Source organism: Vulpes vulpes, chromosome 10, assembly GCF_048418805.1.
Source record: "Vulpes vulpes isolate BD-2025 chromosome 10, VulVul3, whole genome shotgun sequence".
Classification (NCBI taxonomy): Eukaryota; Metazoa; Chordata; class Mammalia; order Carnivora; family Canidae; genus Vulpes; species Vulpes vulpes.
Genome location: NC_132789.1, coordinates 50,182,486 through 50,199,457, shown reverse-complemented (window position 1 = coordinate 50,199,457; position 16,972 = coordinate 50,182,486). Strand labels below are relative to the sequence as shown.

Genomic DNA, 16,972 nt, shown 5'->3' with positions numbered 1-16,972 from the left:
GCTAGTGACTCATCCCAAGGGCCTACAGTGCATGTGCTCCAATCTGGTAGAGGTCACAGGGGCCTGAGTTTGAGTCCCAGCTCTACAGTATTGTCTCAGTGTGCAACCTTGGGCATGCTGGTTCCCTGCCCTGGGCTTATGTCTTCTCTCTCTATTCTCTTTCTATGGAAGATTAGTTTGGAGCACCTCTTAAGATATTCCAGCTTGAGGTTCTCTGGCTCCATATAGAGTTCTCCAAGAAGCCAGAATTAAGTTACTGATTCAAGGTTAAAAGTGACCGCATTGGAATCAGCCAGCCCCATTCAAGATCCCAACTCCTAATTTACCTGGCATGTTTAACCCATGGAGTTCATTCTGGAATTCTCAAAGCAAGTGCTCCATATAGTGGTTGGTAGAGGGGCAGGGTATCTAAAGTAATGGCATAAACCTGGTATTCCATTTACAATGTCAACTAAATCTAAATACAGTGGAGATAATTCTGAACATTTGCTACTAAAAGAGGTGTCATCATATTAAAAAAAAAAAAAAAGCTAAATCAATAGAACTCCTCTCTTCTAGGTTTGCTGTTTACATGTCTTTTAAACATGAAAGAGGACACCCCCCCACCGAGAAACGTTGAGTCCTGCTAGCTGCTCACCCCACGCTGCACTGTGGAAGTGGGCCCTGGGGTCACGCAGAGCTGGCTTCCATTTCCAGCTCTGCGCCCGCCCGATGTATGACCTTGCAGGTTCTAACCGCTTTTCATTTGTTCCTTCTTGAGACTGACATTTTACTGATGTGTTAGGTATTGTGCCCTGGGCGAGAGAATGCAGAGGTGACAGAGATATAGTTTTATCCTTCAAGGAGTTCACAGCTGAGTAGAGAAAACAAGCACATAAACCAATCAGCGTGATGTGGAGTGATAAATGTGTGCGCCAGGGGAGACTGCGCTTAGGTGGGGAGTTGTGGGGGGTCATGCATGCTGAGCCTTACTTTTCTCACCCGAGAAATAGGGATAATGATGCCCATTTCCTATGGCTGTTCTATGGATTAGATGAGGCAATGCCGAGCACTTACTAGATGCTCAATAAGTATCAGCACCTTCTCCCTTTCCTACTCCCACTCCCACCCCAGGGTGCTGAAAGGCTGTTTTCATCTGCCCCACCTGCTCCAGAAGATCCAGTCACATAGCAAAGATGTCTCTTAAAGAATGTGCCTTAGCAGCTGGAGGATTTTTCAAGGTCACAGCTGGAGCTAAACTCTAACAGGAAAGAAACTGTTCATTTGTAACTGGGAGTCAACTTTTCTGACTGCTGAGTATGTGCTGGTTGTGCCAGGAGTGTAAAGAGCTTTGGCTTTGACAGGCCCTGTGGGCACAGCCAGAAAGGGGCCATTTCTGTTGAACGGGCTTAGCTGCCAATCAGTGTCCAAACTCCACCTTCCAGTGAGACCCTGTCCAGAGCCTCAGCTGGTGAAACCTGCTCTGAGCCACACCCGGGGTCTGGAATTCTCCAGGAGACGGTTCCTGAGGGTTACGTTCCCTGATATTATTCACTTTAGAATCATCCTTGCTGTCGTCACACCTTAGGGATTATAGTGAGTTCCCCCTCCCCAACACACACACACACACACACACACACACATACATACACACACACACACGTGCGCGCTGCCCATACTCACACCGTAGGAATGACACAAATCCTCCTGCCTTCTGAATTCACCCAGAATGGATTAGAACAGACAAATATGGGAAGCCCTCAGAGAGAAAGGCTCCCACCCCTGGAACTGAGCTTACTGTCCCTCAATGAAAGTTATTAGTGCAGCTGAAGAAAGACTCACAGAAGGGAGTTGGGAGGTGGTCAGAGAAGCCGAGATGAGGGCCGGGGCCTGCTCCCTGTCTTTTACAAGACCTACTTGCAATGCTATTTCAATAAACAGAGCTATGGCTATTTTTAAAATAATACAGCTTGAAGATGGTGATAGTGTTCTGAAATTAACCTTGAAATCGAGAAATTCACATTGAAATATCAGCTACTGTACACTACCAGATATGAGCTTATGATAAGAATACATGCTAACATTTATTGAGTGCTTATAGTTTACCAGCCTTAGAAAATCCCACACCAAGTGCAGTGTCATTTTTCAATCCTTACAAGGGCATGATTTGAGGTTTGCTCTGGGGAAGTGGGGTCCCTGTCATGCTTACCAAGAGGACAAGGAATTGGCAGACTGCCAAGGATGTTAGGAGTCTGGATTTTGGCATGTCTGAGACAGGGGTTCTGAGCAGAGGGGAGTAGAGGTACAGTGGATGGGTGGTTGCATGCAAAGACAGACAGAAGGACAACTAGTCAGAAGATCGATGCATAGACGGCTATCAACGCACACGGGTTTCCTTCTATAATGCGGGCTGGGCTGGCTTCCTCAGGCTCCAGTCCTAGGGGTTGGCCCAGCACCAAGTAGCTGCCTTAGGAGTTTGGTTCTATTTTACAAAATGAAGTCCCTCCTTACATCTGGGTGGCCAGGTCCCCTCCTCCTTCCATAACATTTTTTTTTTCAAATTTTAAACTTAAAATATACTTGTAGAAAATTGCTGGGAAATATGAAAAAAAAAAGCAGAGATGAAGGAAACAACCCTTGTGCCCAGAAATGCCACTATTAACATCTACTTCACATCCATTCTTTTGTGTATGTTTTAAACCTAGTTGTTATATGTCTTAACATATAATACATAAGCAACTTTGTCTTCTGCTTTTCACTTAAAATTATAGCATAAGCATTTTTACAATATTGTAAACTCCTCATAAACATCCATTATATGAATGTATCGTGATTCATTTAATCAGTTTCCCACTGTTTCCCACTGTGAAGGCATTTAGATTTTTTTCTCAGTTTTTCACCATTTATAAGTAATATGGACTTTTTTTGGCATAAATCCTTATTCAGACTTCAAATTATTTTAGTCTAGGTTTGTAGTACTACAATTGCTGGCTAAAAGCTACAAACAAAACAATATATTTTAAACCCCAGAAAGTCACAGTAACACGTTTTTCTCTCCCTTTTGAATTCCAAGTCATTTCCAGTCCCTGACAGAGAACCCCCTGGATTTCAGGATGAAGTCCAAGTTTCCTGGGGTAGCACACCAGGCTCTATGAGCGGTCTCAGCCTACCACCTTGCCTTACTTCCCCCCTTCTCCACATGCTCCCCTCAGTCCAGCACCCTGAACTCCTTAGAATTCTGAGTGTAGTCGCCTGTCTGACACACGTGCGCTCACACATGCTGCTCCCTCTGCCTGTAACGCTCCCCAGTCTGTCTAAACAACTCCTAGTCTTCCTTTAAAACTCACCTCCGAGTCACCTTCCCCAGCAAGCCTTGCCTGACCCCAAGTCCAGTAGACATGACCTGCTTCTCCCACAAGGCATCCAGACTCCTTGCCTGTCATGATGCTTACCACCTGTCCTGCCATGATTGGTTTACTGAGTCAGGAGCTCTAGACCAGGGGTTTGCAAGCTTCCTCTGGCTACGGAATCCTTTATTCAGACACATCTTTCATACTGATAAAGGTTAACCTCTGTTGAGAATATATGTGCCCCGCAAAGTGCCTTCAGCAAGTCCCAGAAATCGGTTTGGTTAATGCTCACAACGACCTCTTACAAATGAGGATGCAGATGCTGGGGAAGGGAAGGAAGGGACCTGCCCAAGATAACAAAGCTAGCAGGTATTGAAATGAGATTCAAACCTGGGCCTGAACCTGAGCTCTTAATCACAAAATTATACTGCTCCTGTTAAAATGAAGAGGAGCCGCATGGGAGGAAGGGGGTCCTCAGACCTCTTGCCATTTTTCCAAAAACAGTTTGAAAATCCCTGCTCTACTCTGCATCACCAGTTCCTTGAGGGAAGTGACTATTTCCTATTTGCCTTTCTATTCCAGTATATAGCGCCTGGGCTGTGAAAATGTTTATTGAATGGATAAATGAACAATCTTTTTCTTTCAAAGATGACGGGGAAGTTACTCTTTTATCTTTATGCTTTACTAGCCTTGAAGTGAAAGCGAGCAATGCGAACCCAGAGGGACTTGCTGAGCGGGAGAGCACCAAGGCTCATTGGCCAGGCGGCCAGGCTGTGTCCAGGCCGATAAGACTTCCCACGCCAGACACTGGGGACGGGTACAGGGCTTGGGGGGTGGGCATTAGAACTCCTGGAAGATGGGGCAATTTCTTGATGAAAGGTTAAACAGTGGAAGCAGTGATTAGTTTGGTCCTTTTCATCAGAATTCAGCTCTCTCCACCACGGTAAATAATGGACTAATTAGGCATCTGGCTTACTTGATTTCCCATGGCTAAGGCCAATTTCTGAAATGCAATATGCTATTTGATGTAGCAGCATGAATTCCTCCTGGGCTCCAGAGCCTCCCAACAGCAACAGCCAAAAATAACTCTCGGAGAAGTTCCCCACACATTGAACACAACACCTTAAATGTGACTTGTACTCTGTTATAGGCTGGATAGGCTGAGAGCCTAATGGGGTAACAGGCTTTCGCTGATCCCAACTGGTTCAAACCAGAGGCCCGGAAGGGGAGGAGTTTACAGGGGGGAGGGCAGCGGTGAGAAACAGATAGGATCGGTTAATGGGAAAAGCCCCTGGACAAGATGAGCTGGGGCTATACTACACTGGTTGGGTAAGGGAAAAGATGTTATCCCAGGACTATCCACAGAGACTCCTTTTTAGCTCATTGTGGCCAGATAATTGGATGACCGTGGCTTAGGGAAAATGGGGAAGCGAGCTTGGTCTAACTTAGGAACGAGGGTAAGTTGAACAGACACCAGTAGCAGAGAGAGAGTAAAGAGAATTTTAGAATTTGTGGATTTGCAATGGAGATCCGACATGGCTCAATTCTAACATTCTAGAATTTCTGAATTTGTGAGCTTGAGAAAAAATTCCTTATGTGGGAGCTATTGGTGACAAGGGATCAGCAAGGGCAAAAGATGAAGGAAAGAAGATGAGTCAGTGGAAATGCAGAACAATGAGAGAGAAGTGCAGGGGACGGGGGTTTGAAAGCCTAGGGTGCCATGGATTTCTCTGGGCTGCTTCAGTGCCATCCTGCTGGCAAACAATGTGTCAGATGAGGGGGCCCACAAGATTTCCCCAAACACTCATCAACAGCCTACTAAGTGTGGGTCCCTACCAGGGGATGAAGGTAGAAGCTGAAAAAGAGCTTCTGTCCTTGAGAAGCTCAGTCTAAAGGAGGCAGGAAAACTCACTAAAACACAGCAGGACGTGCTCTTTAACCAGGGGTGCACCTGTGGGATGCCCACAGAAATCCAAATCACCCCCCACCTGGAGAGACTGCTTTTTAATCAATGCTTAAGAGGTCTTCTTTGAGCTGCCAGTGAGTGGCCAGACCTGCCCAGGGAAGCAGGGAGGTAGATCCTTGGCTCTGAGGAGGTTTGCAATTTAACTGAAGAAACGGAAACCAGAGGACATCAGGGGAGATGCTGCTATGGCACCACGGCCCCCAACTACACTCCATGCATGTTTATGGAATAAAACCACTAGATGGAAGAAGCTGGGTCTGCTAATAGAAGAACAAAGCAACAAAATGCTCTGTGGGCCAAAGGGTTCAAGGAAATCTTAGAGAAGGTGGGCCTAGGGGTGCGTTCTGGAGATTAAGTAGAATTTGGAGAGTGACTTAGTGTGTCTCTTGACTCAGCAAATTCTCATCCCTCTTTCAGAACTCTGTTCACACATTAATTCTAGGTCTTGGTGAGTGCATTTCTTCTTTCTTGCCTGTCTTTCCTCTCTCTCTCACCCAAAATGCATCCACGGAAGTTCTGTGCCCTGCACTGGGTGTCAGGGATCAGAGATGACAAAGGTGAAGTCTAAGACCTCAGTGGGATCCCAGTCTGTGGGAGGGTACGGGAGCTGGGGAGAGCTGGGTCAGTGAGGTAGGTGCTTGTAATGGCCAAATGCGTAAAATATTAGTGGCTCCATTTCTCACATACCTACTATTGAAGGCTATTTATAGCCATATGATCTCATCCTGAGAGAAATCCCATGGGACCGGCCTCCCAGTTGCCAAAATTGCCAAATAAGGAAAAATAAGACACAGAGTTTAGTTGGCCTGACTCAAAGGGAAGCTTCTGGAAGCTTTGCTGACCTTCATGCAGTTGAAACAACATGTATCTAGTTAGTCAATGAGAGGTATCCAGAGTCTTTCAGGATGAAAAAATGTTAGAAAAATTGAAGGAAAAAATGAACTTAACAGGAGCCTTGCTCTGAAGTGGGAGATCCATCTCTCCACTCAGCTTGCTTACCAAAGTTATAATAATCCAGAGAGTTAGAAAGACCACGGCTTTTATCACAGGTGGGAGAAGTCGGTCTTTAAAAAAGTAACGACTTGTCTTAAAATTCTAAAAGTTTCAAAACCATCTCAAACTATTGTAGGAAAAACTGTAAACATTTCATGAACCCGAAACACCCTATGTTCTCCGAGCCCGCTGTGCAGTATTACATTTACCTTTAGTCTTTGCTTCCATATTGAACCTTCCCCTGGTGGCTATTTACTGACTTACCGGGCTGTGTTGGTAGGAGTGGAAAAATATTCGAGTGGACCTAAATGTGTGACCTGCGGCTGTGGTGTGAGTGCATTTAGCCTATCCCTCGTGAAACCTCTGGCGGCTGGCTGCAGTCTGCACATTTCAACAGGGCATTCCTCTCCACCCGACCCAGGGCAAACATCCCTCTTCACCTTATAAAACACTTAAGGTCACACACATCAGGCCTTTCTCCAACCTCTGGGTAAGCAGGTCAGGGCTTATTCTCCCCTTCTAGCACATGGGCACACTGAGGCCTAGGACAGGAACATTTATGGGACATCTGCATGTGCTAAGCACCCTCCTAGGCATTCACTCCAGGCTGTCCCTTGTCGTGGAAATCCTGCCCATCAGGGGAGCCTTCACAACTGCAAAATGATGCAGAGACGCAGATGATTGGAGCCAAATGGGGCTCATGGAGTCATCCTTCAACCCCTACAATGTACAGACTGGGGTGAGGTGAGGCGGGAATGAAAGGCCCAGAGAGGGGAAGATACTTGCCTTGGAGTGCCAAGCTGATTAGTGGTTCGTCTGCTCTGGTGGGGGGTGCTAGTTCTCGGTCTCTCTTGAAGCTGGCACAGCTTTAGCTGCTCCCTGCAGGGGACCTTTTGGGGGATACAGCCAGACACTTGGGGATGGAATGAAAGTTTGGGAACCTACAGTCCAGATTCCTGGGCTCCCTAGGCCTCAGGAAGAGAGTCTGCTAAAGCCCTAGGGATGTGGTTTTCCCCCCCGGGTGGTCCTGCCTCCTCCTAGGGGATGCTAAGCATCCTGCCATAGGGGATGCCAGACCTGCTCTCCTGGTTTGCCCCTAAGTGTGTCTGTGGGTGGGAGCGGGCCCCCCCAACCTTCTATCCCCATCCTTGCCAAGGTGGCTTTACCCCTTTTACCCAGGCTGTCAGGTATGAACACACAGGTGCCCCTTTGTTTCTGGTGAGGAGCTGCCATCTAAGGGCCTTCTGATCTGGCGACCCAGTGAAACCCCTGCCCATGCTAAGAGCAAACCTCACGGCCCCTTCCTGCCACTTTAACTGGGTGGGGACACTGGGCCTGGCTGTGGGTTTGTGTGTAGGCTCTTGGTGTAACTGGACCGCTGCCTGCCTACCTGCTATGTACCATGTCTATGCTTTTGTGTGTATGTTTTCTGTCTTATGTATGTGAATGCATATGTCACGTGCTGCGTGTGACTGTGTCTTCTGTGCAGTGAATGAGTGCTGGTTCTGCGTGTGCTAGGTGACCATGTCACCAACTGCTCTGTTTGTCCTGCAGATGTGTTATACCTTATTTATTTATTTGACAGAAAGAGAGCAGCTTCTCTTGAGGACTATAGGAGGCAAGCGAGGAAAAAAAAAAAAAAACTAGGCTGTGTTGCTCTATTTTAAAAACTGCTCCGTGTTGTTATGGCAGCTAATTTTCCTTAAATGATTTAAGGAAACAGATCTGTCTAAGAGCTACAGCCAAGTTGTTATAGCAACACAGGCCTTTCTCCTCCAGGAAAAGGGGGGTATCCCCCCACCCCCTGCCCCAGAGCATAGGAGCCTCTCACAAAAGCAACCCTTGGGCTCTGAGAGGCTCAGGGCAAAGGAAAGGATGGGAGGGGCCCATTCACCTCCCACCTGGGGGATCCCTAGGGATCCTCCTTAGCAACTGCCCTTGCAGCTCTCAGCTCCGGTCTCATTGTCCTTCACCTGGACTTCCACAAGAAGCACCTGATGGGCCTCTCTTCTTTCACTTCGTCTCATCTCCTTTGATCCACTCTCCACACTGCAGCTTTCAGAAGTTTCTAAAAGCATATGTCATTCAACATAATATTCTCTATGGTGCCATGTTCTCTGCTACATGCTGGATAGGCACAGGGCAGTCCTTGAATGGCACGCCAGGAACGTTGGCCTTTACTCCACAAGTAATGGGGAGTCATTGAAAAGTCTTAATCAGGGGATAGAGACCCAGTTGGATTTAAATTTTAGAATGACACTAGAGTTTCTCAATTGGGGGACTGAGTGGACGGGAATACTATTCATGGATCTCTGTCTCCCTTGATCAAATGTTTTTGATGGCTTTCTATTGACTACGCTAATTCTCAAGTTGGAGAGATGGTGTGTGCTGGGATAGTCCCAACAAGTGGCATTTTGTTCCATGGCCTTGATTTTTTTTATAGTCATGTTACTCAATTCAATTAAAAATCAATTTAAAGGAGGGCCTGAGACTTTTTAAGATTGTAACTGGACACAGGTGAAAGGGGGCCTGTGCGCGCTCTTGTGTGTGAGTGACTCAGGTGGCACTACTGATGGGGTGATGTGAAGTCCCTGACATACTCTACAGTATACGTACCAGGTAGGGGGTGAGCTCTCACCTGGAAGGTGCTATCCTCTCTGGGGCTAATTACCTGGGGAAGATGTAGAATGCTCAGACCTAATATCAGGGAAGGAGAAGCCTGGATATGAGGCAGAGTTGGAACTGGCTCCCCTGGTCTTCACACTGAAGGTAGTGAACTGTCTAAGAGCAACTCCTGAATAAAACGTGGTCGGATGGTGGGAGGACAGGGACCCAGGGATCTGAGGGAGCTCCTGGTGGCCAGAGAAGGCTAACTAATTCAATGGTGGGTAGGATGGGGCAGGCCCTGAGGTCAGGAGATGACCAGAAGATGACCAGAAGCCTGTGTCAGGGGAACCAGAGCTTCTGTCCCTGTGAGTTGAGGACAATCTCAGCAGGTTGCAGGGAATTCTAGGAGTGGGTTTACATCCACAGATCAGAGCCTGAAGTAAAAAGGGCACAGCAATGGTGGCGCCAGTGTCTGGGACACTCTGAGGGAGAGATGAGATTGGGGAAATGTATGTGGTCCGGTTGCTTCCTTTCATCAGGGAAATCTTATTAAAACCAACTTACAGAGGGTCTGGTTTACTTCATCATTTGCTTCGCCTTTACTCTGAGCACCTGTTCAGAGCCTGGTCCCTGCTGGGCACTGGGGACTCTGAGATGCATCAGCCAGGCCCTGCCTAGGGGACAGACCATCACAACTGGTAAACAAAAGCCATCATGTCCACAGGGGGCTGTCCCAGGAGTGGGCATGAAACACTTTATATCTAAGATCCAGTGTAGTCCTCTGGGTAAAACCTTCCGTGGTTAAGATCATCATTTAGTTCCCAAGGCCTGGGGACAGGGGAAGGGTGTAGTGAGCAAAGGTGTAGGAAAGCAGCCTTTGAAGTAAATGCCATCATTAGCACAGGCCAGCAGGCTCCTTGCCCGGTGAGGACGCAGGAGGGCGCGTACCTGAGACCCACAGGCAGGCTGAGCATATCACTTGTGCTCAACTCCAAAGTGAGCATGTCTAAAGCTTGTCCCCAGGCTCACTACCTCTCCTGAGTTCCCACCTCAGGAAGGGCATCACATCTACTCCACTGTCCGGGCCAAACCACGGATGTCATTCAAAACTCCTTCCTGTCCCATCAGCCAGTCGCTAAGCTGCCCACATCTGGCTCCATAAGCCTCTCCAACCCTACAGCAGCAGCAGGCTCCACTGGTCTCCAGCCTCTAGCCTGAACCCCTCCAAATCCACTCCCTCACAGGCACCAGGGGGCTCTTTCTGAAATGTAAAGCTGATTCTGTGACCTCCCCGCTTAAAATCCTTCCACGCTCCCTGTTCCCACAAGAATAAAGTCCAAATTGCACCCTATATCATAACCCTGTCTGCTCCTCTGCCCGCCCCTAGTGCCAGCCACACTGAAGGAGCTGGCGGTCTCCTGAGGGTGCCTCTCCCTCAAGGCACACAGATGTCGCCTCTGCCTGGAAAGCCCTCCCTGCCCCGGGAATCTTTCAGCATCACCTCAGGTAGGACTTCCTGGGCTGGGTTCCTTCTCTGGGCTCCCACAGCCCCCGGGCCTTCCTCCACAAATACTCCTGGGATAACTGCCTGCAAGTGCCTGTCTCCACCAGGCTGAGAACTCCTCAGGGGTGGATGGCAGCCTTGATGATTCCAGCATCCAGCACAGAACCTGAAGGAGTTTTGTGAGGAACAGCGATGTTCACAGACATAGTGCCCACCCGCCAGGGAGGGTCTGCTGATTCTCTGCTTGCTGACTCCGTCAAGCAGAAGGCCACGGAGATGGAGGAGCGAGGCCGTGAGCATTTAGAAACGAGGCCAGAAGCTGTCCTGGCAGTTCACATAGCTCTGGCTTGAGTGATTATGATGACGTGCACAACAGCAGAGGTCAGGAGGAGAAAGCATTGCAGGATATTAGGGCAGATGCCCTTGGGTACTGCAGTGTCTGCAACTGGACACAATGACTCTTGAAGTCCAATCCAAATAACGTCTGTTGAGGATCTGCTACACACCAAGTACTGTCCTAGGTGCTTTCCAACAGCTTTAAAGTAGAAAGAGGGTGTAATTTATCATCTAAACTGGGACACTTCTAAGAGTGAAAGGGGCCACTGTTAATACTCTAGGACAACAGGTATGAACAGGAACTGCCCCAGGCAAGCCAAACTTACAACCATCCTGCCCACAAGTCACAGTTTGTGTGCTTTCCCCTCACCCCCGTAACGCCACACACAATTTGTGAATCTATATCAGTATTTACTTATTTAATGTCTATTCCCTCACAGATTGCAAGGGTTAGGGTTTTGTTCACTACTAGAAAAAATCTCAGTGCCTACTGTATAGGAACTACTTGATAAATATTTGTGGAAAGAAGGAAGGCAAGACTGGAGTAGAAGCCTGGGCATGGAGAGCGGGAGTGGGCAAGAGAGAAGAGGTGGAGAAGAGGTGGAGGGAGCTGGGATCCCCGACTCTCATGTTAGTGCTCCGTGTCCTTGCTTGGGTCCTAAAGGAGTGGGCTTTCAGGAATAGCACAGCGGAGGCAATGGGCTGAGCATCCAAGTGTGCTTATTAGGATCCAACTAGATGATGAGCAACCTATTCATGGCACAAAAAGCATCTGACTATCCCTGTCACTCAGTGTCGCCTGATCTATGCTCTGCAGCGTGGATCAGTGCTCAGTTGTTGCGAGTGAATCAATGACTTCTCAGTGATGACAGCAATGACAGGCCCAAGCCTCTTCTCTTTAGCAAACTTAACCCTTCTCTCTGGTTCCTCCTCCGTGCCTCACCCGTCAGTTCTCTCCTCGGGGATTCATCTAAAACACCCCGTTTGTTCAGCGGCCCCCACTCTATTACTTCTCCTTTCCTATGTCTTTTGTTTTTTAATCATGCCTCATTGTCCTCTCTATGAATAACTGTTTTCTATCTATAAACCATATTACAGTTGGCATAATACGATTTGCCATGTTCAATCCAATTCAGTTCAACCAACAGTTTATTGAATTTTTATAATCAGCCAGATTGGGAAAAATGTAGAGGCAATGGCAGTCAAAGCGCCCTAAAATCACAGATATCAAAGTTAGAAGAGACTCAGACTCCGATGTCATCTCACTCCAGTGTCTTCCAAACAACTGAGTCTCCTCTATGCACCATTTTGTCAGTGTCATTTAGCTTCAAGGTAAACAAAGTTTAGTAATGCAAAGTTCAGAGCTCCTACATCCACTCCATCTCAGGCAGCTCTAATTGGTAAAAAGTTTCCTTTCTCTATAGGCCTGGCCTCCTCCTTTGGCCTCCACCCAGGAGATGTCTGTCCTATCCTCTCTGAGAGCTCTTCAGGGATAGAATGATTATGGTCTTATTCCTTTCTCTAACCGACGAAACCCCAACATCTTCTATTTCTAACAGAGTCTTGCCCCTATAAGCAAACTCCATATGGACACCATTATTCCCCTTCATTCTGGACTAGCAGGCAGGCCCTATTCTCTGGGAACAGGTTCACCACTACCACCATAGCCCCCAAGGTCCAACCATGTGGTTCCATTGTGGCTGTCCTGTCCTTACATATCCTTGCCTCTGGGGCCAGAGTTGACCTGCCCAGAGGTAGCCTGTCCCCCAAGTTAGTCCAGTCACAGTCTTCTAGGACTGGAACTAGAAAACAAGATTGAATCACTCTCCAGTGGTGGAAGCCAATAGATGTGACACCTGACACGTCTCCTACAGGTGGAGGAGGCCAGTCTAGTCTTTAGTGATATGAGGTACTCTTGTAATAAATTCTCTATTTTTCGTAAACTCATTCAAGTCATATTTCTTCTGCTTATAGCTGAAGAACCCTGACGAATGTGAATCTGCTTTGCTATATTTCCTTTATCCCATGAGGCCTCCTGAACCCAGATGAACCTGATATTTTTGATGTGTAGAGGAAGACTTGGGTCTATCCAATTTAGAGACAAGAGCAGCAGGCCTAATATCCATCCTGGTTTTGACCCTGCACTCCTAATTTGTAGCTCCTACTAGAATTTCCCAGGACAACACTGTCCTTTCCCAGATTAAGCCATAAAATCAGCAGGTGCTGAAGGGGTTTGGTTACTCACTGGGTCATTGTACATCTGGATGATGAGCTGTTTCACTCCATGCAGGGTAGGGTGAGCCCATGGAGAGGGATCCAGCCAGTGGCGGTTCAAGTCAAACCCCATCAGAGAGCACCTAGGTTGTACCCAGAGTCAGAGTCAGTATGAACAGGACAAGCCAAACTTGACACTTACCAAAATACAGCTAGGAGTAGGAGCAGTCCCTGTCGCATCTACCGAGCCTTTATTTTTTGTCAGAGACAGCTCTAAACATTCTACGTGCGTTAATTCATTCAATGCTTTCAACAACCCTATGAAGTTACCATCATTATAATTCCCACTTTATATAAGAAGAAGCTGAGTTCAAATATTTCTGTGGAGGAGTCTGATTTCAGCACCCATGCTCTGAGACCACAGAACATGTACATCTCTCATACAGGGCAGGAGAAAGAAGCATTCAGGCTGAAGTCACGGGTGCCCCTATTTTTCCTCACAGTCTCACACCGCAGCTAATCCATTGTCTCTACCTTCAAAATGCATTCAGAACCCGACACCCCTTTATTACCCTCCACTGATGATACCACCTTGAAGTTGGACCAAGATCCCAAGTATTGTAACGATCTCTTACCTGGTCTTATATCCACCCTGGCAACCTCCCAGCCCACTTCTAACCTCCCCCCACCCCATTTTCCACTCAATATCCAAGGTGATCCTCTAATACATAAGTCAGATTATGTCCCTTTTAAAATCAAATGGTCCCTGTTAGGTGCAGAGTAAAACCCCTTACAAGCTACCAGTCCCCATGTGGTCCTTCCCTGCTAACTTCTCTGACCTCAGCTCCTACCACCATCCCTCGTGCTTCCTCTGTGCCAGTTGCTGGACTCCTCATTGTTGTCCCAACACAGCAGGTGCATCCTTCCTCGGGGCTTTTGTACAGGCTGTCCCTCTGCCTGGAATCCTCTTCTTCCAGATACCTTAATGACTCGTTTTTACTTATGTCATATCTAATTTCAAATGTCAATTGCTCAGTGGAGGCTACCCTGACCACCTTCTCTGTACTCTCCCTTGAACACATTAAAGAACTTCATTAGGGCAACTGCAATCATGACTCCTGGTTCTCCTCCTGTCCTTCCTTTTCTTACTTCAGATCTACTCAAAGCCCTGCTTATACCTGGGAAGAGATGTCACTTCCAGGTCCCCATGCCGCCACCTGCTGGGTGGCAGTACCTACACAACCTACACGTACTCTCTAGGCCAGGCCAGGTTGAGGTATAATTTCCCGAAACCCTGTGCTTGCTCACAACTCAAATTATCACTTTCCTTCTCTCTAATCCATCCTTTTGTAATCCCTAGAATGTGTCCCACACAGGTTTTCCTATCTTGCTTTCCTGATCAAGATTCATCTATGACTTTCAGTCACCCATATAAGTCTGTTCCTTGAAGATTTTTAGGCAGATTCAAAACTGATGGGGGCCATACCCTTTCTCTCTGCTTTCTGTGCCCAAATTGTCCTCCCTTTTCTTCTCTATCCCTCTGCCTCACTTTTTTTACACCCCCATTTCATCTTCCAAGCTCCTTTCTTTCCTTAAGCAATACAATTTAACCCCTTCTCAACTTATTAAATTCATATTCCCATCCCTACTCAGAAAAATAAAGGACTCTACTGGGAATCTACCTCTCCTTCAAGATGGTTGGGGTGGGTATGGGGGGGGTAAATAATAATAATTTCCCCTTGTTGCTTAAAATAAGCATTGTGGGAATCTTGTAGGAGCATAATTGATGTTTCATGGGGGCAAATAGGAAAAGGTTTCATTGAGGAGAAGCCTCAATGAGTTGGGTCTTGTTGAATGAATAGAATTTTTCCAGGTGTTGGGGGCAGAAGGAAAAGTATAAGCAAAGAAAGGAACATGAATCCACCCAGGATATTGGGGGAATGGTGGACAATTCGATTTGACTGAGTCATAGAGTATGTAGTGAGGAGGTGGTAATGGTGAAGCTGTGAAAGGAGGTGGAGGTGAAATGTGAAGGGATTTGAATGGCTGGCAGAAAGTTTTATTATTTTGTCTTTGCATTTGCTGTGATTAGATCAACCAGTGCTGATGTTTGCTTCTCATTGTTTACAGAATGAGAACAGAGATAGCCCTACACATGGGTCACAGCATCACCATCACAATCAAGGGAACACAATCAACAGAACATTTGCTGACAGTACTCTGTCTCAAGAACTAAGTACTTTACCAAGCACAAATACTTGATCTAAGTTAACGTTGTGAGGGCAGTGCTATTACTGTTCCCATTTTGCAGATGTGAAAACTAAAGCATAGTGAAGTTACAAACAAATTGCTTGAGAAAAGAGGTGATGTCAGGATTGGTACACACGCAGATTGCATTCCTGGCCTCCAAGAAACATAGTCTAACAGGAGAAAGAAGATATGCTCACAGGCTTATGTCCATTTATAATTCAGGACAGGGATCCCTGGGTGGCGCAGCGGTTTGGCGCCTGCCTTTGGCCCAGGGCACGATCCTAGAGACCCGGGATCGAGTCCCACGTCGGGCTCCCGGTGCATGGAGCCTGCTTCTCCCTCTGCCTGTGTCTCTGCCTCTCTCTCTCTCTCTCTCTGTGACTATCATAAATAAATTTAAAAAATTAAATAAAAAAATATAATTCAGGACAATGTTGTAAGGATTAAATGAGCTAAACAGGTGTAATGAACTTAATTCAGTATAGGATCTAGCACCTAATAGCAACTTAAAAATATTATGTTGTTTTTCTATGGAGCTTTTTATTACTGTTTTATGCTACATCCTATAGGAGTGATATAGAATAATAAATCTGCAGTCCACAAGGGGCTGGGTGGGCAGCAGACAGCAGGGGGCAGGGATATCCTCTATTTTCCTGTCTGGGAGTCAGGCAGATCTGTGCATAACCATTGTCTTCTCTCTCCTGAGGGTGTAGGCATTTACCCATTTTATTTGGGGAATGCCCAGCGTCTAGCCCTGTGATTAGATGGGACAGGGTTGGGGAATTTGCTCCTCCATCATAGATGATGAAACTATGGTAGTGGCTTTTCTCCTCCCACAGGATACATATGGGCCAGATGCCCCCTGTCTGTGGTCCACCAGCCAGGGCAGCAATAAGAAACCACACTCAGGCAATAGCCACTTCTCTCCAGGACTTAAACTTGGACTAGGTGAGGCAAGGCTGGGAGTCAGGTGTATGGCGGTGCTTCCATGGAGCAGAGGTAGATTATTCCTGCGAACAGCCAATTTTCTGTTCTCCAGAGCCACTCTGTTAATTGTTTGTTTTCCACATGTGGCCCTTCCTATAAATTCCCTTTTTGCTTAAGTGGCTAGAATTAGTCCTTGTTTCAGTAACAGAAAACATCCCTAACCATATAGCTTTATAGGCTAATTTATACTAAACTCCAGCAGGCCCCGATACTGTCCACTTCCAGTGGCTTGTCACCAAGTAAGTGAAACCATTGGTCTGAGTGCTATGCCCACAGAACTCTTCCAGCTTTCACTAGCATCTAAAAATCCCTTTGGGCTTCTGTCTTATCATGCGTATAATGAGAATAACAATCTTGACTTTCCAGATTGTGAACAGGAACTAATAATGGCTCAGCAGAATCCTCAGAACAGAATGAATATTGAGTAAATGGCAGCCAGTGATGACAGCAGCAGTGGTGAGGATTGTGGTATTGTTGAAATTGCCTAAATCTAAATATCACCTCCTCCCGGAAGGCTTGCTGACTTACTCTCTGCAAATGTAAGACAGGTACTTTTCCTCTGCAACCATGGCCATCCATTGCTCCCTGCTGCCTCCCACCCAGCCCATCAGAGGAGCTACAGTACAAGATATGGTAGTGATAGAGTCTGTCTTCCCCACTGGACCATGAATTCCTCAAGGGTGAGGATGATATTCATGTTTGTATTCTTGTGCTTGACAAAGAGTCTGGACTATGGTAGACATTGAGGAATTCGTTGTTAAATGAACATTTCATTCTTTCCCAAGA

General features: G+C 46.9%; 1 protein-coding gene across 13 annotated transcripts in view; it reads right to left on the bottom strand.

Annotated features, from left to right (window-relative positions):
• Nucleotides 1-16,972, bottom strand: part of LOC112914739 (BEN domain-containing protein 5) — a 1,350,915-nt gene that overhangs the window by 83,485 nt on the left and 1,250,458 nt on the right. For all 13 annotated transcript variants that reach the window (XM_072724031.1, XM_072724033.1, XM_072724038.1 and 10 more), the window contains one exon: nt 12,981-13,092. In XM_072724031.1, coding sequence (XP_072580132.1) covers nt 12,981-13,092 — 112 coding nt within the window. The remainder of the gene's footprint in view (nt 1-12,980; nt 13,093-16,972) is intronic.